This window comes from Grampus griseus (genome assembly GCF_964374135.1).
Source record: "Grampus griseus genome assembly, chromosome: 1".
Lineage (NCBI taxonomy): Eukaryota > Metazoa > Chordata > Mammalia > Artiodactyla > Delphinidae > Grampus > Grampus griseus.
This window is the reverse complement of record NC_139017.1, coordinates 35,036,453-35,061,428: the sequence shown is the minus strand read 5'-3', so window position 1 is coordinate 35,061,428 and position 24,976 is coordinate 35,036,453. Positions and strand designations below refer to the sequence as shown.

General features: G+C 44.5%; 2 protein-coding genes across 2 annotated transcripts in view; one reads left to right on the top strand and one right to left on the bottom strand.

Annotated features, from left to right (window-relative positions):
* The window catches only part of NMNAT2 (nicotinamide nucleotide adenylyltransferase 2), a 202,133-nt gene extending 196,040 nt beyond the window's left edge, over positions 1–6,093 (top strand). Inside the window, exons 13-15 of the mRNA XM_082663533.1 lie at positions 2,831–2,932; positions 3,071–3,138; positions 5,786–6,093. Of these exons, the coding sequence (XP_082519659.1) occupies positions 2,831–2,932; positions 3,071–3,138; positions 5,786–5,888 (273 nt within the window). The 3' untranslated portion in view covers positions 5,889–6,093. The remainder of the gene's footprint in view (positions 1–2,830; positions 2,933–3,070; positions 3,139–5,785) is intronic.
* An 8,583-nt stretch (positions 6,094–14,676) lies between these two features.
* Positions 14,677–24,976, bottom strand: part of LAMC2 (laminin subunit gamma 2) — a gene marked incomplete at its 5' end in the record, with an annotated part of 62,110 nt that continues 51,810 nt past the window's right edge. The window contains 7 exons of the mRNA XM_082663508.1: positions 14,677–16,358; positions 19,400–19,499; positions 19,593–19,751; positions 21,431–21,630; positions 22,903–23,017; positions 23,538–23,687; positions 24,399–24,543. Coding sequence (XP_082519634.1) covers positions 16,105–16,358; positions 19,400–19,499; positions 19,593–19,751; positions 21,431–21,630; positions 22,903–23,017; positions 23,538–23,687; positions 24,399–24,543 — 1,123 coding nt within the window. The 3' untranslated portion in view covers positions 14,677–16,104. The remainder of the gene's footprint in view (positions 16,359–19,399; positions 19,500–19,592; positions 19,752–21,430; positions 21,631–22,902; positions 23,018–23,537; positions 23,688–24,398; positions 24,544–24,976) is intronic.

Here is a 24,976-nt window from a genome sequence, read left to right as displayed (position 1 = left end):
GAGCAGCCTGCATTGTTACTGATTGGGTGCTCAGATCATTAGTTCCTGAGTAGAAAGCAGCAGCTGCACTAATGCCACAGGTAGGGCTGTTCCCGTGAGGCCTGACTGCCATTCTGAACCGTTGTTTTAATGCTTTAAACTAGAATGCTCACTATATATATATATATATATATATATATATATATATATATATATATATATATATATATGCTTTATTTATTTATTTTTATTTTTGGCTGCGTTGGGTCTTTGCTGTTGCGTGCAAGCTTTCTCTAGTTGCGGTGAGCGGGGGCTACTCTTCGTTGCGGTGCGTGGGCTTCTCATTGCAGTGGCTTCTCTTGTTGCGGAGGATGGGCTCTAGGTGCATGGGCTTCAGTAGTTGTGGCTCGTGGGCTCAGTAGTTGTGACTCACGGGCTGTAGAGCTCAAGCTCAGTAATTGTGGCACACGGGCTCAGTTGCTCGACGGCATGTGGGATCTTCCTGAACCAGGGCTCGAACCCGTGTCGCCTGCATTAGCAGGCGGACTCTTAACCTCTGCACTGCCAGGGAAGTCCTAGAATGCTCACTTTTAAATAGCCCTGTTATTTCACGCATCATACATGAAACGTCCATCAGATCCTCAGAATCAAATTGAATTCAAATCCTATGTTATACAATCAACACCAGATATCTTGAAACACCTACCTACATAGCCAGGCAGTTGAGGAATCTCCATGTGTACCAGCTTGGATGGATTCTCTTCTCTTCCCTTCCTTTCCCCTCCCCTTCCCTTTCCGTCTCTTCTCTTTTCTCCTCCCTTCTCTTTTCTATCTCTTTCTCTACCCTAATAATTCCCCTCACGTTTTAATTCAGTACTTAGATCACTGGTTCTCAAACTTGGTTGCATATTGGAATTAAAACCTAGAGAACCTTTTAATTTCTCTCCACAACTTCCCTCCTATGGCACCTTCAGCCAAGTTTTAATTGCAGCTCTAGCTCCAGGTGTAAGCGATGGGAGAAATAGGGTGAAGGTGGATGGAAATAGCCAAGGGCACACAGGTGCACACAGTGCAGGCACACACACGCATAATCAGTGAATCAGACTTAGAATTGGAATTCTGCTGGTACAGAAGTCCTCTGATAGAGAAGAAGCGGCTGTAGTGCTCTATAATGTCTGTTTTTGTGGCACTCGGTTGGAGAATTATGAGAAAAAACCTGGGTTTTTTTGCCCCAAAGCAGGTCTTGCCCAATGAGCTGCATGCTCGGAAGAAACCTGCCTGTCCCCTTCTCCCTCCATCTGGATCCTTAACTGGCAAGATCTAAACCGTAATGTGCCCAGGCTAGATCCAAGTCTATTAAATGCCATAACTCTCAGGCTCTTTGAAAAGAAAAATTCCACGGCCTTCAAGAAAGCAGCTTGGTAATAAGTCTCAAGAACTTGAAATATGTCCAGTTCATATCCTTACATCCAATGATTTTACTTCCTATCCTAAGAAAATAATCAAAGATGTGGAAAAAGGTTTATGTATACAGATCTTCAACAAAGTGTTATTATAACTGCAAAAATCAGAAGTAACTGTACACTGTCTATAACACAAATTCCATTTAATATATCATGCTATATCACAGTATAGTCAGGCAATGAAATATACAGACTGTCAAAACACATTTTCAATTTTTTTTTTTTTTTTTTGGCTGAGTTGGGTCTTTGTTGCTGCACGCAGGCTTTCTTTGGTTGCAGCGAGCAGGTGCTACTCTTTGTTGAGGTGTGCAGGCTTCTCATTGCAGTGGTTTCTCTTGTTGCAGAGCACGGGCCCTAGGCGCGTGGTCTTCAGTAGTTGTGGCTCACGGGCTTAGTTGTTCTGCGGCATGTGGGATCTTCTCGGACCAGGGATCAAACCTGGGTCCCCTGCATTGGCAGGCGGATTCTTAACCACTGTGCCACCAGGGAAGTCCTCAAATACTTATAACCATATGAAAAAATGCTCACAATATAATGCTAAAAGAAAATAAAATGTATAGGTAAAATGATTAATTTTGCAGTTCAGTCCAGTTGTGGATGTACACATCGATTTGTAGAGAAAAGCACCCTGAACATAAATACTAACTTGTTAACAGTGGTTCTCTGGATTGTGTGGTGATGATTGATTTCTTATATATATATTTTTTCTTTTTCTGAGTTTCCCAAGCTTGTATCTATAATCAGGAAAAAGAATTATTTTTTAAATGAAAAGGTTTCATTTCTCATGATGGGAGCCAGCTTCTGTCAGAGGCTGATTTCAGAAGTGACCCCATAGTTATCCTCCTTATCACTGCCTGTGTGCACACTGATGCTTTCCAAGCCCTTCCCTGCTTTTCGCTGCCCTGAGTCCCACAGCATCTTTGACATGGGTGAGCCAGGGGAGCATTCCAGCCCCTCTCAGGAGACCAGCCGGGGGCTGGGGTATGCTTGCTGGGCAACCGAAGAGGGTACTTACCAGGTAAGGACCACGTGTCATGCTGCTCTTCAGTATTAGGAGCTCAGCGGGAGCCTCAGGAATTGGAGAGATCTTGCCTAGACACGAGGAGCACACTTATTAATTAATTCTGTCTAGAGGTGTTCATTAAGGATGCCAGGTGAAGTTCCCACTCATTCCACGAACACTGTTACAGGTTGTAAGTTGAAGGAGCTGACTGATGGGGCTGAGAAGGCAAGTTTGGGACTAAGGCTTGGGGTTCTGAGAGAAGATAGCTCCATCTTGCTAGGTAGTTGCTTGGTAGGGGTTGGTAGTCAAGGTCTCACTAAAGGGCACTTCCTCTCTCTCTCTCTCTCTCTCTCTCTCCCTCCCTCCCCTCTCACCGTTTCTTCAGATGGAGGTGATTGTCGGGGACTTTGGGATCGTGGTGGTCCCCCGGGACGCAGCCGACACAGACCGAATCATGAATCACTCCTCAATACTCCGCAAATACAAAGTGAGTCCCCCATTCTCCCTGCTGGTGTAGTAATGTGATGTGGCCCTTCTCTGAGAAGCCTGCGGGCTGGAGAAGTGAGGATACAAAAGGAGTTTAGTGTGAGAGACTGGCTACCTACTGTCTCTGCTTTGTCCCCAGAACAACATCATGGTGGTAAAGGATGACATCAACCATCCCATGTCTGTCGTCAGCTCAACCAAGAGCAGGTACGTTTGACAAACGACCAGAGAGACCTTGGTCAGACTGGCTTACAAGTTCCCATACAACTCTCCTCAGTCCAGGCTGACCGTTAGGTTGGCTGACACCTGCTGCCCCAGTATGCAGCCTTCTTTTTAGAGCTCATTTATTTGTCCCCAGTCATTGACTTTTAAAAGGGCGACAGGCCATTTATTAGTTTTAGCTGGTTTGAAGGAGGAAAAGGAGGTTTTTAGTTTGGACTCTAGTTTGAGGTACGCATGGAATTTGTAAGGGTTTAGGTTAAGCTGCCATAACAAAAAGACCCCCAATAGTTAGCGTTTTAAATAAGAGAAATGTTTATATCCCTCTAACTGAAGTCAGAAGAAACTGAATCTCTGTTCTTTTCAATGTGAAGCTTCCCTCTCAGGGTCCACAGCTGCTACAGTGACTCTTCTCAGCCAGTGGGAAAGGGCAAGGGGCTTTGTCCTTAAGAAGCTGACCCGAAGTTGCACATATCCCTTCCCCTTCATCCCCCTGGCTCAGCTTCAGTCCTGTGGCCATGCCTAGCCTCCAGGGAGGCTGGGAGTAGACTTTGTAACTTGTAACTGGGAGTAGACTTTGTAACTGGCAGCCATGTGTCCAACTAAATCTTGGGAGGTTGTAGTACTAAGCAGAAGAAAGAATGGATACTAGGGGCCAGTTAACAGTCTTCACCACAACCCCCAAGTGGGAATGTCCAGTGGAATAATAAGATGTGTGGAATATAGAGGTCTGGAAGTGTAATAAAACTGAAAGCCATGAGTACCTAAGTGTAAATTAAAGTTCAGGGCTGTGGCTACGCTCACAGGGAGAGTCAGCAAGAAGAGAAGAAGGCTATGGGGAATACTTAAAACACATTAACGTTTAAAAGAAGGCTGAGGGGGCTTCCCTGGTGGCGCAGTGGTTGAGAGGCCGCCTGCCCATACAGGGGACACGGGTTCGTGCCCTGGTCCGGGAGGATCCCACATGTCGCAGAGGGGCGGGGCCGGTGAGCCATGGCTGCTGAGCCTGCGCATCCGGAGCCTGTGCTCCGCAGCGGGAGAGGCTACAGCAGCGAGAGGCCCGCGTACCGCAAAAAAAAAAAAAAAAAAAAAAAAAAAAAAAAAGGCTGAGGAGTAAATTAGAAGTTTGGGATTAAGATATACACACTACTATGTATAAAATAGATAACCAACAAGGATCTACTGTATAGCACAGGGAACTATACTAAATATTTTGTAATAGCCTACAAAGGAAAAGAACCTGAAAAAGAATAGATAGATAGATATGTATGACTGAATCACTTCACTCTACACCTGAAGCTAACACAACATTGTAAATCAACTATACTTCAATTTTTAAAAAGTAATAAAAAAAAAATAAAAGAGACGAAGGAGCAGTCAGAAACCACCAGCATTGGTGGCCCTGGAACAAAGGCAGCAGAGGGTACAAAGATGGAGAGTCCTGTCAATTGTCATCTGTGTCGCATGTTTCAGAGAAATCAAATGAGCCCAGGATTTTAAAAGATCCACTGGACTTCTTCCCTGGAAGGTGATTATGTAGACACTTGAAATAGTAGCATCAACTGTGAGGTGAGAGCAGAAACCCAGTGACAACAACCAGTGAGGGGAAAGGGGAAGGCTGTGGTTCCAGCCACGGCTGCACCATAGAATTACCGTGAGAACTTACACAGCACAGATTCCCGTGTCCCATTGAGTCCCACTGAATCAGAATTTCTGGGTGTTGGGCCTGGCTATCTGCTTCCTGGGTGATTCTCGTGAAGCTGGGATTGGCATTTGGAAACCACAGTTATAGACCACTTTTTCAAGAAGGCTCCCTGTAAACTGTGCAGGGAGGCACTTGGGAACCTAGCTTGCTGGAAGGTCAGGACACTATGCATTGAAAAGGCACTGAGCCAGCCTCTGGGGAGATCTCACAACGCAGAGCACAGATGCCTTTTAGAATCTAGATATGCGGAGGAGTATATGAGTTCTTACAAATAGCTCCTTGGGGCCTGACATCCCCAAGACCATCATGCGCATAGAAAATGGGGAGCAGCCAGACCAAGTCTGGAGCAAAACCATGCGGAAACCAGACTGTATGACCAGACCCCTTCTGTACTTGGTAGTCCACCCGCCCCCCAGGGCTGGTGAGAAGGGCCTCAGAGAAGGGCAACTTCTTCTCTATCAGGGCTTCCATAGGAAGGAAAAGAAGGGGTCAATCATAACGTTCATTTTCATGAGACCATGGTGTAGAGAAACACAAAGAAATGAAATAAGAATAGCTAACACTTGCATTGAAATGCCTACTGTGTGCTTGGGCTTTTCTAAGTGCTTTGTGTAATGACTCATTTAATCATTTTAATAACTGAGATCGGCCCAAATACTACCCCCATTTTATAAACGAGAAAATGGAAGAATAGATGGGCTTAAACAACTTGCCCAAGGTTCCTCAGTTAGGAAGTGGCAGAGTTAGGATGGGGGAGGAATGATGGGGGCAGGAGGGCTTTTCCTGTTAGGGATGTCGTGTATTTAGCCTAAGCAAAGACTGGTAATGGGGTGTTGGGTAAACCCTTTCCCCGAAAGGGAATGGGCTGGCCTGTCCTCTGGCCTTGCTTCAGGAAAGGATGTCATCTGATTACTGTCTCTTCTCATCCAGGTTGGCCCTGCAGCATGGGGACGGCCATGTCGTGGATTACCTGTCCCAGCCGGTCATCGACTACATTCTGAAGAGCCAGCTGTACATCAACACCTCGGGCTAGCAGCCCCAGGGCCCTCTGCTCCAGTCTCCCCTCGTCCTCCACCAACACACTGGCCCCTGCAGCCTCTGTCCGTCCCATTTCTCTCCTGCCTCTCTGTTCCTCCATCTCATCTTGACTGTTGTCCCCACTTGCTGACTCAACCCCCCCACAGTGTGGAGGACCTGCAGAGAACCACGGCATACCCCACTCCGCAGTCATCTTCGGACAAACTTTCCTCTAGTCTCCGGGTTGGGGGTGGGTGAGGGGGTAGGGATAGGGGAAGTGCGGTCCTCGGAGATGCGCGGGTGTCCGTCTCCCAGCATGCTCTGGGGAGGTGGCTCCGGCCCTCGCCTTCCCAGCATGCCCTTTACCACAAAGGGCTATTTTTCTTTCTTTCTTTCTTTTCTTTCGTTTTTTTATGTTTTGTGTCGTTGTTGTTCACTCCTCAGAGAACTTGGATCCAATCAGTGTCCGTGGTTCTTTATGTTTGTAGTCTTGTTGCATTCCTGTGGTATTCCTTCCATTTTGATAGGATACCGCAGCCAGCCTCAGCTCTCAGAAGGTGCGTGTGGGCTACACCCGGTGAACGAGGCCGAGCCACCTCCACTTTCCCAACACCCTCACCCACCTACCCGCTTTCTCCCCTCTGCTGCCCACACACACCGCAGTCTGGGGTCGAGATTGAGACATTCATGTTCTGAAACCTGGGATGCAAGTCTGGGAATAGTAGGGTTTCTCAGAAGGATTTCAGCCCATTTCCCTAGTTTCAGAAGACCACGTTCCTGATGGGCCTGTGATCACACAGAGCCAGTCCCTTCTCCTTTCTTGGTGGCATCTGTGCGGTTCCTTATTTGGGCTGTAACTTGTGACAGAATGTGGGTTGTTCTCTGCCAGCCCGGGCATTACCAAGGGACCTTCAGATCACCATCAAAGTCCTTGGAGGCCATACTCAGCCGCATTCTTGCATTTGAGAAGAATTACGCATTCTTGCATTTGAGAAGAATTACCTACGCAAGGCCAAATCCTAATAATGCAGTCATTTCTGAAATAAAATATGCTAGGAATTCACTCAACCATAGAGATCTTTGCTCACTGGAATTACTTATTGCCTGTTTGGCTGGGAAATGCTTCTGTCATAATGTAAGTCCAGGATGACCTAGGAGAAAGCAGTCAGTTTCCCTGATGGGAACCGGTGATTCTCACCCACTCTAGCTTGGTAACACAGGCGGCGCCTGAGGTTAGTTCCTTTTAGAGAAGCAGAGCCTCAGCCTTGTTCCTGGGTTAGGATTACATCTTGTGCTGAGCCCAGCAGCCACAGTCATCGCCTCCTGGTGAGCGTGGGCTCCCAGAACAGAGATCTCGGGGGAGTGTCAAGAGCCGCTAAAGTGTTTCACCCCTTTTCTCCCTAATTTCCCACCTTCCTCTGCTGCCCTGGAAATAGTTTTGACAGACTCTGTTCTAGTTGTTCAGGCCTCGTTCACGACCTGCTTAAAGAACCAAAAGGAAATTACCGTCTTGTACTCTGTGTCCCTCATCTAGTCTCTGGCTCTTGGGTTTTTGGTTCTTTGAGGAATGGTCCCTGAACGGTAGGATAATTTTTTCAAAATCTAGTACCAACCCTGGCCCAGAAGGGGCCAGGTAGGATCTGACACCAGAAACAATGTTCTTCACCACTCATTTCACATCTGTAACATCCTTCAATAGCCTCCAGGGAAAGAAACTAAATTCAACAGAAGAATAGCAAGGTGGGGTGGGGGAGGTGCTGTTCCTCTTGCATTATGGAAATAATCTCCAAAGGACAGAAGTGAGATCCTATTCTCAGGTCTCAGTGTTTGGATAAGGATCATGGAATCATAAACTGGAAAGATCTTTAGAGATTTGTTGATCCAACCTTTCCTTTAAAGGATGAGGGAGCAGAGATCCACTGGATTAAATGGCTGGTCCAAGGTCACACAGCAAGTGTAGAGTCTGGCAAAAGGCTAGCGTCTCCCTGACCCCTTAGGTCATCACACCACATAGTCTCTGATCCTCTGGTTTCCCATGATACTGACCAGGTAAGATGTAGTTTTCAGCCTTTACCTGGCGTCTTTCTCTTATGTTTGTCTCAGGTGCTCCCTGTATATGGCTTTGTGTTTGCTAGTCCTGGGGGAGGGTGTGATGGTGAGGAAGGCCGTAGCTAGGTTTCCCTTAGAAACCAATAGCTGGAGATGGCAACGGCTTGGAGGAAATCTGAATCGAAGAAAGGATTGCTTTGTGGAAGACAAAGACCCAGAAAGTGCTCAAGATTGCATTCGTGCTGGAGAGAGAGTGACAGAAGTATCTTTGTCTAGGCAAGACAGTTGCAAGCCAGGAAACGAAACAAAGGAAATCAGGGAGCTGGATTCCCTGGGGGAACACGCATTTTCAAGGATATGGAGTTTATGGATAGAGTTTATTCTGAAGATCCACGTGAGCAGATCTGAGAAAGACCAGCTGTCTTTTGTCTCTTTGGCCCACTTTTCCTTTGCTGGGCTCTGTGGTCAAGCCCCATTTAGTCCACGACCCATGAGAGGAAACAGGGCTGGCTCTCGGCATTCAGTGGGGGAGGGGGGGAGGGGGAAGCAGAAGGCATGCTTGTAGGGAGAGTGAGATGAGCTGAAGAAAAGAATGGGAGCATAGAAGGAGATTTCTAGGAATGAAATGGGGCAGATTCTATCTTGATGAATCATAAGGATCATGTTAAAATAGCTTTTCTTTAATACCAGGAAAAGTGACTCCCCTTTTGGATGGAATTGTCCATTTCCTGCCCTGCCCCATTCTTCACTTGCTAGGGGGAGGTCAGAGCCCCTCTCTCAGTCCAGGGCAGGACACGATGACTGTGACCCAGCCAAGGCCAATACCAGAGAGATGATTCAGAGTTTGAAGCAGTGCCCCAGGTGCCAACAGGATGACCTCGAGACCCCAACTTGCACTCGGGTCCTGCTCCTTCCCAAAAGGCCAACCCAAAGGCTCAGAGATCGTGAGAAGGGCACGGGCTAGAAAGATTGCGTCAAGAGGAGTCTGGAGCCTCGTTTCCTGCCTACCAACAAAAAGGTCCCTCCCACTTTTATGAAAGTGGCTGATAGGTAAGAACAGGCAGGAGGGAAACCCTTTGTGTCAATGACTCTCTTCTCAAGGAATGGCCCTTTGGGGGCAGGGGTCTGTGCTGCTAGCTGGTACCTCATTTGCCAACCCCCTTCCCTAACCCCAGGCAGCCTCTGGGGCCATCTTGCTTTCACTTTCCTTGAATGTACATGGGAACAGGGGAGGAAAGTCTCTTACTGAAGTGCCTGAAACCCAGAACTAGAGCTTCTAGAGACGCTGTTCTTCCTGTCCCGGCTTGGCCAACCTTCCCCCAACGTTCCCTAGTCTCATGCTTCAGCTTCTCAGAAAGAATAAAAGAACATGATGTTGTAATTAAATTGAAAGCAAGACTCCATAACCAAACTACAGCAAAAGGCAGAGAATTACAGGGAGAAATGACTTGTATTTTAATAGCCCAAATCTATTCCCCCAAACAGACTCTCTCTCTCTCTCTCTCTCTCTAGAGGACTAAGAGAGAGAAGCATGTTATATTTTATTCATCAAAAGAGTAATGCAAAAATAAATCAGTAGAATATGAAAAGCTCAGGATCTCTCCCAAGGCTACGGCAGGAAAGCGGGCAGGTGAGATGGGAAGGATGGAAACAGGGATCGATTTTGTAGTTCATCCAATTTGGACACCTTAGGAATAGCATCGTGGTAAAGATGATGAATGTGCTCTGTCCACTTCATTTGGTCTGCGCCTTCCTATAGCTGCCCAGTAAACGCGATTCTTCACGTGGTTTCTTTGTTGTGTATGTTTGGAATGTCCTATTAGCCTGTAACAGTCAGTTAGGAATGAGTTACACTCTTTCCCTCCGCCTTCAGTCTAGGTCTGGGGCCCAGACCTCAGCTTGATCCAAGCAGTCTCAAGGATTGGCATGGGGAGGGGGAAGCTTTTTTGAATCACTTTTTGGTCCCTGAATCTGCCATTTTGAGAATAAGATTTGCTTTGGAAATCAACACATTAATAAAAACTACATTCAAGTTGCAACACCATCTCACAGTGAAATATTTTGAGTAAAATTTTGTTGCTAGAATAGTCACAGACAAAAGTTTTATCGGCAAAATGTTTCAATTACGTTAATAAATAAGATGATGCTACTAGTCTCGTGTCTTGGCCTAGAATCTTCTCTGTGATTTGCAGAATTAACCACTTTTTCTTCACAGTCTTACTTGACAGAAGCCAACAGTTGTTAAGCACGCTCTTAGAGCAGGAGATTCTCTGGCTGGTATAGCTGATGCAGCATGTGTAATATGAAAGTATATACAACCACACCCATAAGCAGGGAAGAATAATTAGCAAATTTGTCAATTGTGCCTAAGTTTTCTCAGTTTTTTTAAAAAATCAAATCTTAGGTTCTACCTAATCTGCATAGTCTGGTCTTGGTTAGCTTTGGATCCTTAATGAAATTAGTGCTTTGTGACTTAAAAATGTATTTGTGAAAATTAAAAACTTGGATAACTTGCTTCTTGACATAAAAGATCTCAAGTAAGACAGAAATTGTTAAACTCACAATTGGTTTTGTTCGGTAAAGTAAACAAGCAAAAACCGAATAAGTTAATTGTTCAATCCTGCTGTGACTGTTAGTTTGTATTTGATTTTTAGTCGTGACATACATTATGCATGGGTTTAGGTGTAAATAGTGATAGTCCTTAGCTAATATCAGTCATGATTCAGTAGGTCAGATAACAATTCCCCATTCGGCCACCTCATTTAAGGCTCAGCTACTTGTTTGTCAGATGAGTTGTGTGAGGTTTTTAACAATTATTTTGGTTCTTAGTATCTTTTCTGTTTAAGACTGAGACTAGTCAGCTTTGTGTGTATCCATGTGGGTTTGTTGGCATATCACGATGGTGCTTGATATGCCTTATAAATTGATGGCTTGTATTTATGTTTGCTATTTTACTCGCAAAGCTAAACACTTTTTTCCTTCTCTCCTGAGACTACGTAATGATGTTCTCTTGTTTAAAATTGGGTATAAACACTGGTTTATTTTGCTTACTTATACTAACTTATAAAATACATACACTACCTATGAATTAACATACATGTACATAGCACATTTTTTCCCTTATGACCCATAAGTAAGCTTCAGATCTTGGAATTTCCTAGAAAGTTCCATGTAGCCCATAGTATAAGGAAAGCAGAGAGAGAGAGAAAAAAAAATCTAATCTCTGCTTTCCAGGTGGGAAAATTGAACCACAGCAAGAATCCACAACATTCCCATGACCATATAAAACATTAAAAAAATAAAGAGAAGCATATTCCTGGTCCTTGAGACTTGGTCCAAACATTGGACATTACTGAGTATCATCTCACCCTTTTGTCTAGCCTCCTAAGAGTACTGAAAAAAAGGAATCACATCCTGGGATCAGATCAGAAATATATCTGCTAAAGAAATTAAAGATGATACAAACAGATGGAGAGAAATACCATGTTCTTGGATTGGAAGAATCAACAGTGTGAAAATGACTATACTACCCAAAGCAATCTACAGATTCAATGTAATCCCTATCAAACCACCAATGGCATTTTTCACAGAACTAGAACAAAAAATCGCACAATTTGTATGGAAACACAAAAGACCCAGAATAGCCAAAGCAATCTTAAGAAAAATGGAGCTGGAGGAATCAGGCTCCTGGACTTCAGACTATACTACAAAGCTACAGTAATCAAGACAGTATGGTACTGGCACAAAAGCAGAAATATAGGAACAGGATAGAAGGCCCAGAGATAAACCCATACACATATTGTCACCTTATCTTTGATAAAGATGGCAAGAGTATACAATGGAGAAAAGACAGCCTCTTCAATAATTGGTGCTGGAAAAACTGGAGAGCTACATGTAAAAGAATGAAATTAGAACACTTCCTAACACCATACACAAAAACAAACTCAAAATGGATTAAAGGCCTAAATATAAGGCCAGACACTATAAAACTCTTAGAGGAAAACGTAGGAAGAGCACTCTTTGACATAAATCACAGCAAGATCCTTTTTGACCCACCTCCTAGAGAAATGGAAGTAAAACAAAAACTAACAAAGGCGACCTAAAGAAAGTTAAAACGTTTTGCACAGCAAAGGAAACCATAAACAAGATGAAAAGACAACACTCAGAATGGGAGAAAATATTTGCAAATGAAGCAACTGACAAAGGATTAATCTCCAAATTATACAAGCAGCTTGTTCATCTCAATATCAAAAAAACAAACAACCCAATCCAAAAATGAGCAGAAGACCTAAATAGACATTTCTCCAAAGAAGATATACAGATTGCTAACAAACACATGAAAAGATGCTCAACATCACTAATCATTAGAGAAATGCAAATCAAAACTACAATGAGGCATCACCTCACATCAGTCAGAATAGCCATCATCAAAAAATCAACAAACAAAATGAATGCTGGAGAGGGTGTGGAGAAAAGAGAAGCCCCTTGCACTGTTGGTAGGAATGTAAATTGATACAACCACTATGGAGAACAGTATGGAAGTTCCTTTAAAAACTACAAATAGAACTACCATATGACCCAGCAATCCCACTACTGGGCATATACACTGAGAAAACCATAATTCAAAAAGGGACATGTACCACAATGTTCATTGCAGCTCTATTTACAATAGCCAGGACGTGGAAGCAACCTAAGTGTCCATCGACAGATGAATGGATAAAGAAGATGTGGCACATATATACAATGGAATATTACTCAGCCATAAAAAGAAACGAAATTGAGTTATTTGTAGCAAGGTGGATGGACCTAGAGATTGTCATACAGAGTGAAGTAAGTCAGAAAGAGAAAAACAAATACCATATGCTAACACATATGTATGGAATCTAAAAAAATAAAAAAGGTTCTGATGAACCTAGGGGCAGGACAGGAATAAAGACATAGACAGAGAATGGACTTGAGGACACGGGGAGGGGGATGGGTAAGCTGGGTGAAGTGAGAGAGTAACACTGACATATATACACTACCAAATGTAAAATCGATAGCTAGTGGGAAACAGCTGCATAGCACAGGGAGATCAGCTCTGTGCTTTGCGACCACGTAGAGGTGTGGGATAAGGAGGGTGGCAGGGAGATGCAAGAGGGAGGGGGTATGGGGATATACGTATGCATATAGCTGGTTCACTTTGTTATATACAGCAGAAACTAACACACCACTGTAAAGAAATTATACTCCAATAAAGGTGTTAAAAAAAATGAAAGAAATACATCTGCTAAGATGTTACAGTCTATGGGCAGTTTCATTTCTACCCACCTCTCCAAACAGAGATCCCCACGAGCCAAAGTAGATAATGATATGTGTGATAGCTTACCAGTGGCACAGTTAATCAGGCAACTCTCAGAGGAGAAGCACAAGAGAGTTGCCACTACAAATGATAAACACTGATAGAAACAGGAAGGAAAGTACCCTTAACTTGGCAGGTTCAGCTCAGGACTGGTAGCAGAGTCTAAGTCCTGGGTAGGCTATTTCTAAGTCACACACCCCTTCTTTCTTCTTAGGGACAGTCTGCCACATCCTCAGAAATGAGGGAATCATTATTATACTAAGAGAGTCACATGAGTCACTTTTCCACTCCCCATCCCTACTTGGGGATCATTTCCTGTTTGTCAGGGAAGACATTTTTATGACTTCCTTAACAGTCTAACCCACTGATGAATCCTTTTATGATTACATGCATCTTGGTTATTAACTAATGGGATCCCCCACCAAGTTCTCTAAAGTCGCTACTACCTAATCCTACACTTGGCAGCAACAGATAGCCAGTGACTCATGATGCATGCTCCCCTTTCACAGTATAGAATTGTCAGAGAAGTGGCTTCCTGCCAAGGGACTGTATTTCCTAGACCCCTTGCCAGTAAGATGTGGTCATAATAATACTGGGTTCTGGACCACAGAATGTGAGAGAAAGTGATGTGCAGCCCCCCCCCAGGCCTGGCCCACAAAGACCTTCCATGTGTCTCCGTCTTCCATGTCTTTTTTCCCCTCCACCCCCTGGGATGGAGACGGTGCAGAGGGCAACCTGAGAAGTCACATGGTGGTAGGGCCTCTGGAAATGACTATGTGGTGGGCTACTGTGCCAACTTTCTCCACATCCAGTACGCCATGAGGGCAAGAAGAAAGTCTGTCGTGAGGGAGTTACGCATATTTTTAGGTCTGTGTGAGAGAGTAGTTAATGTAAGCGAATTTGTAACATATGTGATTGCGTATTCCAAGACAGGATTAAAAATGCACTTTCAGAGAAGGTAAAGCATAGTGATCAGATCGGTCAGAATTTGGGGGGGGCGGGTCAGTGTAGGCAGAAGCAGAATCCTTTCCTCAGCCACTTGGGTAGATGGCCAATTCAGGATCTTAATTTATTAAATTTTAGTTTATTAAAACGCAGGATAATGTACCACAAACTATTGATTTTACCTTTATTTTAGAGCTGATGCAAAAAAAGACAAAAGTATTGATTATCACCCCCGCCCTGCTCAGGTTGTTCCAGAAATAAATCCTCCTTTATGCTTAGAAGACAGCACCCGTTAAATCTCACAAAGTGTGTGCATGGTTAGAAAGGGCAAAACAAGATGCTCAGAAAAAGGAATTAGAGATGTTAATTCTAGGGCTCATTGCTCTTTCTGAAGCATTCTTTGTTGTCATTGCTTTGGTACCTACACCTTAAGCTTAGAGTTTAACAAATTAGAAACTGGCCACGGGCATCTAAGAATTGTTCTTTATTTAAAAACATGTCCATGAAAAGCCAAGGAAATACAGAGGTGAGGCAGCACCAAAGCCTTCTGAGCCGAGGTTGGAAGTGCTTCTGGTTTTTCCAGAAATTCCCACTGGTGTTATGACTCAACAATGTGTCACAATCAGTGGAGGAAAGGGACAGAGTGACAGCTGAAATGCAAACAAGTGTGCACAACCCAGAGCCGTTTCAGCTATTTACCGAAATCCAAGTCCCCCATGGGATGTCTTGCAACACATGTTCTGTTGAGAAAAAGAGGTTGCAACCATGGGGTTATTGCAATAAACACCACTTGTGATGAACAGGATTTGTAAGTTTACATTTTTTTCAAGGTTTGTTTTCCTCACTATTCAATCAACTCTATGAGGACAGAGAATATGACACCACTGTACCCCAGCCCCCGGCACACAATAGGTACAATAAATATATGTTGTAAGGATAGATGGATGGAAGGATGGACTCTACCCAGCTCAAGTATAAGTAGGAACATCATCTGGTATCAGAAGAGAGAACAAAACACACAGAAGCATATAATTTTTAGTGTTTGAAAAATGGCATTGAATTAGGACTAATAAATCTTGGATAACTGCACCTCTTTCAGTGCCCAAGCTACATTTTTACATCACTTTGAAACCCCAAAGTAAATACTTTCCCAATGTTTGCTTGGCCGGTAGGAAATGCTTTAATAAAAACGTCGTCTCTAAGTTGCCTGCCATCATCAGGGGAAAGGAGGTCACTTCCAGGCCCAGAAGAAGTCGAAGGCAGGGTACCAATGCTCCAAAGGGGCCAGCCTTACAGCTCCTCACTCCGTCACTGCTCACTTCTTCCAGTTTGAAAGTGGAGTATGTGTGTATGGACCGGGTGATAAGTGGGAAGAACTCTGATCAACAAGAACACGTTGGACACCATGAGGCAATAGTATTTTACTGACCACAGCATGACTGGAATTCACTCTCTGTTGTGACGTTAGGAAGAATTTTAGGTGTGCGCAAAGTCAAAAAATTTTCCCTTTGATCACATTACTCAAAGGATAAGCTGTCTACAACCCAGCAGCACTTGTCCATACTCCAGGACTCAGTTTCTGACTACTCTGAGACAAACACCTGCCTGTGTGGTTTGTCCTTCCACCCAGTCTACACTTTGGGGTCCAGGCCCTCGATGAGTCTCATACCCAGTGCCGTTTGCCTCATTACCCTGAATCAGGAAGCAAAGAGCATCCCACTGATACAATAAGACATTTATCTGGCCAAGGTCTCAAGGACGGGACCAGGTTCAGTTGACCTGAGCGCACCCATTCAACAGGTTCAAATGTCCCCATCCCACCCCACCCACATGAGACGGCTCCTGCGCCTGAGGTCTCTATCCCAAGAACCTCAGTTGAGAAATCGCAAAGGCAGCTTCAGTGCTGCTCAAGAGCCTGGGTATTGTAGCAGCCTGGGGGCAGATTGTCCCTAATGTTCTCCAGGTTCTTCACATCAGCCAGAATCCCATCTATGCTCGTCTCCAGTGAACGGAGGTGGCCCCTCTGACAGCTTGCCCTCTCTTCCAGCTTTGACATCAACGGCCGCAGCTGACTGTTGATCTGGGCCTTGGCTTGGAAAAGCTTCTGCTCCAATAAGATCAGCCCCTCTTCATCCATACTGCCAGGCTGGTCTATTTCAGGAAACAAGAAAGGAGTTAACAGAGGAAAAAGCTGTGGTTAGATCTCCTTGAACATATGCAGGCCCTTCTGTAACTTTAGCTAATTTCCATTTTCACCGGCCCAGAGCAAAGAGTATGCTGTGCATTTGAAGGCTTATTTTTTTTTTTTTTTTTTTGCGGTACGCGGGCCTCTCACTGTTGCGGCCTCTCCCGTTGCGGAGCACAGGCTCCGGACGCGCAGGCTCAGCGGCCATGGCTCACAGGCCCAGCCGCTCCGCGGCATGTGGGATCTTCCCGGACCGGGGAACGAACCCGTGTCCCCTGCATCGGCAGGCGGACTCTCAACCACTGCGCCACCAGGGAAGCCCCAGAAAGGCTTATTTTAAATTATAAATAATCTAGAAGAAATTCTGAGAGCACGAGCCTCATTATTGGGTTTTGAACAGCCCAGTTTAAGCCTCTGGACTCTTTAGTTCAGCAAGATGAAGCTTGGATTTCTGTTTTCATGTTAGAGGTAACAGCTCCTGCTCTGAAAGGATGAAGCCTGAAGGTCACAGGGACCTTATACTGCTCAAGGTGTCTGCCCAGCACAGCTCATCCCTAACATCAGAATCAACTCCAAATTCTGCTTTCTGAACCACCCTTAGGAAATCTCCTGCTGTTTTCTATTAGAAGACCTTTAGAAACTAGCTGGGCCTCAGGGTTTAGAGAGGCCAAGGTGTGCTTTGCTATTTGAGGGATGAATTCCAGCTGTTATGAAATGACGTAAGACGTCATTCTGGCCCAAAACAGTGGGAATCTGTCTAGATATTAGTTTATTTCCAACATGAAATGTGGTCACATTTGTTCAGATATGTTTCACCCATAAATAATCTGATACTAATGTCAGCATGAAGGGCACCTGGCCAGATCCATTTGGTTTGAAAAGGTCTGAGTGGTCCTTAGTCAATTCAAACTCAAGGTCAGGTGCAGTGATAGCATTTGACTGCAGAAGTTTATCACAACTAGAGAGATTAAACTGTTATTGCTCCGGGACTCAGGAGAGCAAACAGAGTAGAAACAGCACTACAACAAAAATGTTGATCCAGTGGATCAGTCCTTCACCTGCGGACAGGGGAGAATTCCAGAATTTAGGGTGCTACAACACGCAGGGAAAGTGAAGCAAGCTTGGGGATAAAATGTTCATGCAGAGGCAGCATGAGCTTCTCAAAAACAGCAGGAACACTGGAGACAGAGACCTCGGTTAGAATCCTGCCTCCAAAACTTACTATGTGATAGGTGGGACAGTATTAAACTCCCTGAGCTTCCGTTTACTCCTTTGTGAAATAAAATAATAAAACTTGAGGCTTCCCTAGTGGTGCAGTGGTTAAGAATCTGCCTGCCAATGCAGGGGACACAGGTTCAATCCCTGGTTCAGGAAGATCCCACATGCCACGGAGCAACTAAGCCTGTGCACCACAACTACTGAGCCTGCGCTCTAGAGCCCACGAGCCACAACTACTGAGCCTGTGTGCCACAACTACTGAGCCTGCGCTCTAGAGCCCGTGAGCCACAACTACTGAAGCCTGTACACCTACAGCCCATGCTCTGCAACAAGAGAAGCCACCGCAACAAGAAGCCCACGCACCACCATGAAGAGTAGCTCCCGCTCGCCACAACTGGAGAAAGCCCACGTGCAGCAACAAAAACCCAATGCAGCCAAAAATAAGTAAAGTAAAATAAATAAATTAAAAAAAAATAATAATAATGAAACTTACTTTATAGGACCTTTAAAAGACTTAAATGATCTTCCACCACGAAAAACCTGGCATAGTGCCTGTCACACAGTAAACGTTTGACAGTTCCCATCCAGCCTCTCTCCCCACGCTCTCACTTTCTCTTTAAAGGCCCTGTTAGTTTCATTGCCTTTTTCAGAACACTAAGCAAAATCACTAAACTCTCCACTGGGGAGGGTTTATTTGTTTATTTATTTTTTACCCTTAGAGGGTCTTTTACTCTTTGGGGCTCATTGGATCACAAAGCAAACCTGTCAGGATAACAACACAGACAATATTGGTCTCTTGGGGTGATGATGACACTCCACAGAAAAATCCGGTTTTAAAGAGGTTCTCCTGAATGTTGCTGGAATCTCTGACTGAATCCCTAGTTCCATATATGCTGCAATCCAGGCTCGATGAAACAGGCCAGTAAGTGTTTGATATCAGTTCTACCCAAGCCCATAATTTTAATTTATGTGAGTTTTCTTTTGGATGGGATTCTGTGAGGAAACCTGAGCTGCTGCCACACGGTGTCATCAAATCTATTTTATCCTAAGATTTTGCAGTATCTCATGGACCTACCACCTTGACATTTCTTTTGGGTCATCTACCTGGCAGCTCAAGTTTCCACAACCCGTTACAGCAAGGTGTAACTGTGGTTGGAAGGGACAAACAGCAGAATTGGCGGGTGATTCTTGACCTCACAGACTGGGAGAATCTTCCCCCCACCACCACTCCTACTTCCTCAGAGCTCTATGACTTCCCCTCAGTTATTTCAACTGTCTCCTGAACCATCTCGTCCTGCCTCTTGTCTAACCCACCTTCATACTCTCCTGCACTCAGCTGCCCCAGTGATCTTTCCAAAATATACAGCAACAATGTCATCCCTCTGCTTGACACTGTCTACTAAGTTCTCAGGATCAAGGTCAGAATCCTTAGCAGGACTGTCAAACTGTCCAGTATTCTTTTTCACTGTGAAGCTCGAATCCTGCCTCCACAATTTACTGTGTGATCTGCAGGACATTATTAACCTCCCTGAGCCTCAATATACCTTCCCTACATACACCCAGTTCTTTGAACTACAGACTTTCACCTCCAAGGGCAACAGGTAGGTTCTCAGTGACCCATTTTAGAGATGGTAAAATAGTCCCACAGATGTAAAGAAGTTTCCAGGCCCTGAAGTATCTGGGCCTGGAAACAAAGCAAATTTCCTGATACCCTTAAGGAAAGTTAGACTCCCACTCATTGGGAGAAGCCCTGGAACATGGACTGGAAGGTTGTGGATACTCCACATACCTATTAGGTGTAGGATGCCGTCCAACATGTTAAGCGTGTCTTGGATCGTAACTCCAGCATTCCTGGCTCTGTTATCAACTCTTTGGGCTTCTGTGATTACCTGAGGAAAACAGAAACACAAGCCCATTTTGCAAGGGTGTTCCCACACTGGCAAGGTTAAAGTGCTCTCTGCTGGAAAGTCACGGGAACTTACCGTCTGCACTGCATCCGTAGACGTGCCGAACTCCCGCTCCTTCCTTGCCAGCTCTCCTTCCACTTCCCTCATCTCACTCTTGAGAGTGGCCAGTCCCTTCTCCATGGCCAAGGCTCCATCTGCTGTCACGTTGGCCTCCAAGTTCAGGCTCCCCATCTCCTGGGAGAAGAAAAGGAGCCAGGGACGGAAGGAGAGAGAGGGGTAAGGCACAAAAACATCCCAAAGACAACTGCAGAAAAAATACAGCTGCAGCCAGGCCCTGATGGAGTGAGATGAACAATGAGAGAGTTAGACTTGGGGACACACCCTTCCCCAAGCTCTGCCTCAAACAAGTTAATTCGGGGGTATGTCTCCAGGGGCTAGGACGATCAGCTCTGAGACACTGCTTCCCTCTCAGGTTAAGCTCACCAAATGGTGAGTGAAACAGGAACCAGTCGGGAAAACCCAGAGGGTGAGAAACTCATCTCACTCTCTGTCATGTTTCTTTGCTGCTGCCATCTTTTGAATGGCTTTACTCCCCAAGACAGTAGACTTTGGGGGCAGAGAATGAATGGGCTATAGCTTTGAGTTTTGTTTTTATTAGGATGAACGAATCTTAACAATATCTTTACCAATAAGCTACCATTAGGCATCAAGTTACACAGACGCCTCTGTACTAGAAGCCACGTAAAGAGAAGCACAGGAAATTGGTCTCTACCCTCAAGGGACCTAAGATTCGAGATTAGTTTTGGAAGTTACCAAGCGGTCCAAGGGTAAGGCCACACAGTCTAGATATCAAGAGTTCCCTCTGGGCTTTCTAGAGTTGCTTAAGCTTTCTAGAAGTCATACTTAAATAAGAACGACGAAGCTCTCGTCCAGCTGAGAAGCACTCTTTCTACTGTAGCACTTAACATATGGGTTGTAAGTGTAACTAGCCTGCCCTTGCCCATTACACTGAATGCTCTCTGAAGAGAAGGACTGGGTCTTTCCCATGTCCGTATCCCCAGCACCAAGCACAGTGCTGGCACAGGATGGAAGGAAAGAGAAAAATGAGTAAGTGGAGCTTAGACATAGAACATAGGGTCAAGGGATCCAGAACTCCAGAATTTCATAATCTTGACTCAAAACACTGGTATAGTTGCTACAAGTTGAATTGTGTCCCCCAAAAGGATATGTTGAAATTCTAAACCCCAGTACCGCAGAATGTGACCTAATTCAGAAATAGGGCTGTTGCATATGTAATTAGTTAAGATAAAGTCATATTGGAGTAGAGTGGGCCCCTAAGCCCACATGACTAGTGTCCTTATAAGAAGAGTTGGAGACACCCAGGAAGGAGAGCTCCATGTGATGACAGAGGCAGGGACTGGAGGGAAGTCGCTGCAAACCAAGGAACACAAAGGATTGACAGCCACCACGGGAAGCTAGGAAGAGGCAAGGGAAGTTTCCACCCAGAGTCTTGGAGAGAGTGTGGCTCTGCTGACACCTTGGTCTCAGACTTCTAGCCTCCAGAACTGTGAGAGAAGAAATTCCTGTTGTTTTAAGCCACCCAGTCCGTGGTACTTTGTGAGAGCAGCTCCGGGAAACTAATGCAATAGTCTATATAAACAACAGTCTTGGCTGGCTCTTCTCATGGTGTTGTCCAAAAAGGGAGCTGAAAATGGTGCGCCCGGGGCAGCAGTACTCAGCCAATGATAGCCCTGTGAACCAATCAGCAAGAGGGCCAGCCGAGTGGCTCTGGGGCCGCCGTGGACCGTAACAGAACCCGACGGGTCAACATGAGCCCAGCGCTCTTTGCTCACTGAACATGACCCTTGCGTTTGGCGCTGCTCTCACCAACCTGCACCTCGATGTCCCTTTACCTGTTCTATGCTGCCGGTGATCTCCAGGGCTTCCCCGGCTGCGTTCTTTGCCCTCTGGGCGTCGGCAGCAGCATCGCCCAGGGCTGTTTCCGCTTGCTTGGTCTTGTCGCTGGCATCTGCAACCTTCTGGCTGATGTAGGAGAGTCTCTTCATGGCCTCTTCAGCTTCTGCTTTTCTGTCTTCAACCTGCAGGTCAAACTCTGAAATGCAGATAAGTAAACATTGCCGTAAAGTTGAAAATTAGCTTCCAACGGAAGACAAAAGTGGCTGAGGTTTTTACGAACAATTACAGAAAGAGTGTTAATACTGCCCAGGGGTGAGAGTGTGGAAAGTTGTGGCTATTACTTTTTCTTGTCCAGGAGAAAGCATCTTAAAGGAGGCACTGAGCTAACCATCAACAGTCAGCCTGCCCTGGGTCCCCATCATTGCAAAAGTGAACCCCAAAGTGAATCAGAGGCAGGTGGAATCTTTGAAGCCCAAAGTTTCAAGCCAGAGCCTTAAACCCTAAGCTGCCAATGGCAATAGCTGGGGACTGGACAGAATGGGTAGAGAGGGACTTTCTGTGAAGAAAATTCTAAGAATTAGGAATGTTTATTTTTTGTTTTTAGTGAAGAAGACTGAAACTTTAACCAAATCTCTACAAGGCGTAAACCCAGATTACCTGGAATCCAGATGCTATGACAAAGCTTGCTTTATTATTACCACAAGGCAACCTCACTGGTCCTGTCAATACATTGGAACCAACCAGGCAAAAGAAAGAGAAAGAGAAAGAAGAAAGAAACAAAGAAAGAAAAGAAAGAAAGAAAGAAAGAAAGAAAGAAAGAAAGAAAGAAAGAAAGAAAGAAAGAAAGAAAGAAAGAAAGAAAGAAAGAAAGAAAGAAAGAAAGAAAGAAAGAAAGGGAGAACGAGAGAAAGAGAGAAAGAGAGAGAGAAAGAAAGAAAGAAGAAAGAAAAAGAAAGAAAGAAATTAAGAAAGAAAGAAAGAAGGAAGGAAGGAAGAAAGAAGAAAGAAAGAAAAAAGAAAGGGGGGAGGACGGAAGAAAGACAGGGAAAGGAAGAAAGAAAGGAAAAGAAAGAAAGAAAGGGAGAGAGGGAGGGAGGAAAAGAAAGAGAATTATCTGTATGGTAGCGGGATATTGAATCTGTGAGGAACCTTAGAGGTCATTTAGTTCAAATTTCTCCAGAGGGGAACATTAGAATCTAGAAAGGCATGGGACCTGCCTATGGTCACACAGCCAGCTCAGCGCGGTCATGTGGCTGAGCAGAGATCAGAACTCAAGCCTTTTGACATTTAGTTCAATTCTCTCTACTACATCAAATATTTTAAAATGTTTTTCTTTAGAAAGATATTTATTAAGTGTCTATTAATAGCCCAATGTGCCTGTCACTTAGATTTATAAAGATTCAAAATAAACCAAAGTCGTGGTTATAACTTTAAAATACTCAAGTGACCTGAACCACGAAATACTCACCTCTGAGGTTCTTTAAGATGTTCTCAACTTCATAAAAAGTGGCATTGCCCATACTTAGTGCTTCTTGGGCTCTGCTTTTAGCAAGGTTGGCACGGGAAAGCAGTTGATCTGATTTCTGTAAATAGGCAGGCAGAACAAGATTAGAGTAAAGGTATCACACACCCAGGGAGTGCCCTCCTGCCGGCATATTCACTCTGACACACTTCTCTTCATGACAACAAAGCTGTGATTCGCCAAAGAGTCTAGGGGTGCTGTAGCAAACCCCTCCACAGCCTGGGGCAGCACAAACTTTATAACCCAATGACCCGATAGGAGCCCACATTGAGAACAGTCTCAAGCTCTGGTCCACTATCAGGTACAAGAACAGTTTGCACATCCTAATTTTAAACTCTAGATACTTCCTGAAACCAAGCTAGTAGACAGAGCCAGACCAAAATTAGACCCAGTAGGCCTGCGTCCTATTCCTAGATTTGAGGGCTGACTCAGTGGGTGGAGCTGAGCTAATTACATTAAGGTCTCTATAAGCAGCAGTATCATGACCTTTCGAGAGTTTTTAATGGTTCTTCTTACAGCATTAATTCACATGGTAGCCCTTCAATACATGTTTGTTGAATGAACAAACTAACAAACGATACCTGTCTCCCATTCTTCCCATTCTGTAAGAGCTTCCGGGTTTCTTCTTCCCAGTTTCCCAGATTGCTTTGCACACGCTTGAACTCATCCACACGCTTAGTCACCAGGCTTGAGACAGAGTCAGCTTTTTGTCTGATCCTCTTCGTTTCTACCTGTGAGCCCCCAAAAATGAATGAGCCTTACTTTCTGCTCACCAGTTGTCACACCAGCCTTCCTAGGACCTGCCATCATTGTTCGTAAACAATTATCCAGGCCCAAAGTCTAGCAGAAATGAGACAATATTCCTCATGAAAGTCAGGCAACAGGTCTCCCAAACATCAAACAGGTTTTAGGCCTGCTTTATTTTTTTTACTATTATTTTACATGTTAGTTTATATATACATGGGAAAATTTTTGTGGAAATCATTGTGAGTACTTTTTGCCATAGGTAGAAAGCTTAATCTAATAAATTTGAAATAATTAAAGGAAGATAACAGAAACAATGCAAAACTTTTGAGAAAAACAAAAGCCTTCTGAGTGGCCGTACGTGGAGATACACTATAGGTTGGACCCAAATGTAAATATCAAACTTTATGTATAATAATTTCCCACAAGTTGCAACAGTCCCCAGAACTAGGAAAGAGAGAGAAAACTTTTCACCACTAATAGGAATAGGTTCAGGATGTGAGCCATGGCCTTATCAGGGACCACGATTGGGGTTTAAGAACAAGGATAATGAGGAGAATAAATACTCTTTCTAATCTAAAGCAAGAAAAGTCAATAGGGAGAAAAAAAACTGAATGATTGAACGATTCAGTGGAACCCCCAGAGAAGAAAGCATTATGGCCCTTCTGTACATCAGTGCATAGGTTAGGTGCCCTTACCTGAAAGGACTGATCATTGACCCCCTGAAGCTGAGATGCTGAATTGAGAAGGCGGAGACTATGCTGATAAGACGTATCTGCTTCCATGTCAGTTTGAGTGGCCTCCCTTGACAACTGCTGGGCCAGAGACTTGGTTTTCTCCAATCTGCAGGGAGTGAAGAAAGAGGACTTTGAGAATTCACTCTTTTTTATTAAAAGCAAAACTTCATCCTGTTAAAAGTATGTAGTCGGGATTATTGGAAGAACCAGACGAGATGTGTTCCTTTTCACAGTTTAAACATAGATCTTAAAGTTTATACAGGTTGGGTCAGAAAAATTCAACCCAAGTTCCCTAATTTTTTTTCCCCAATTCTTGATCATATGAATATATTATGTTTATCTGTGCCATGCCATCACATGAGTGTACTCACATCCTTTAAACACCACAGACGGTGACCGTATCTCCAAATATACAACCTCTCAATCAAAACACAAACTTTACTGAGATTAATCAACCTTTTCTTCCAGCCTTAAAGGCGTCTGTTTTCCTCCAAAGTAATACCCTCATCCTCTCGTCCCTCTTAGTATTGATGTACTTC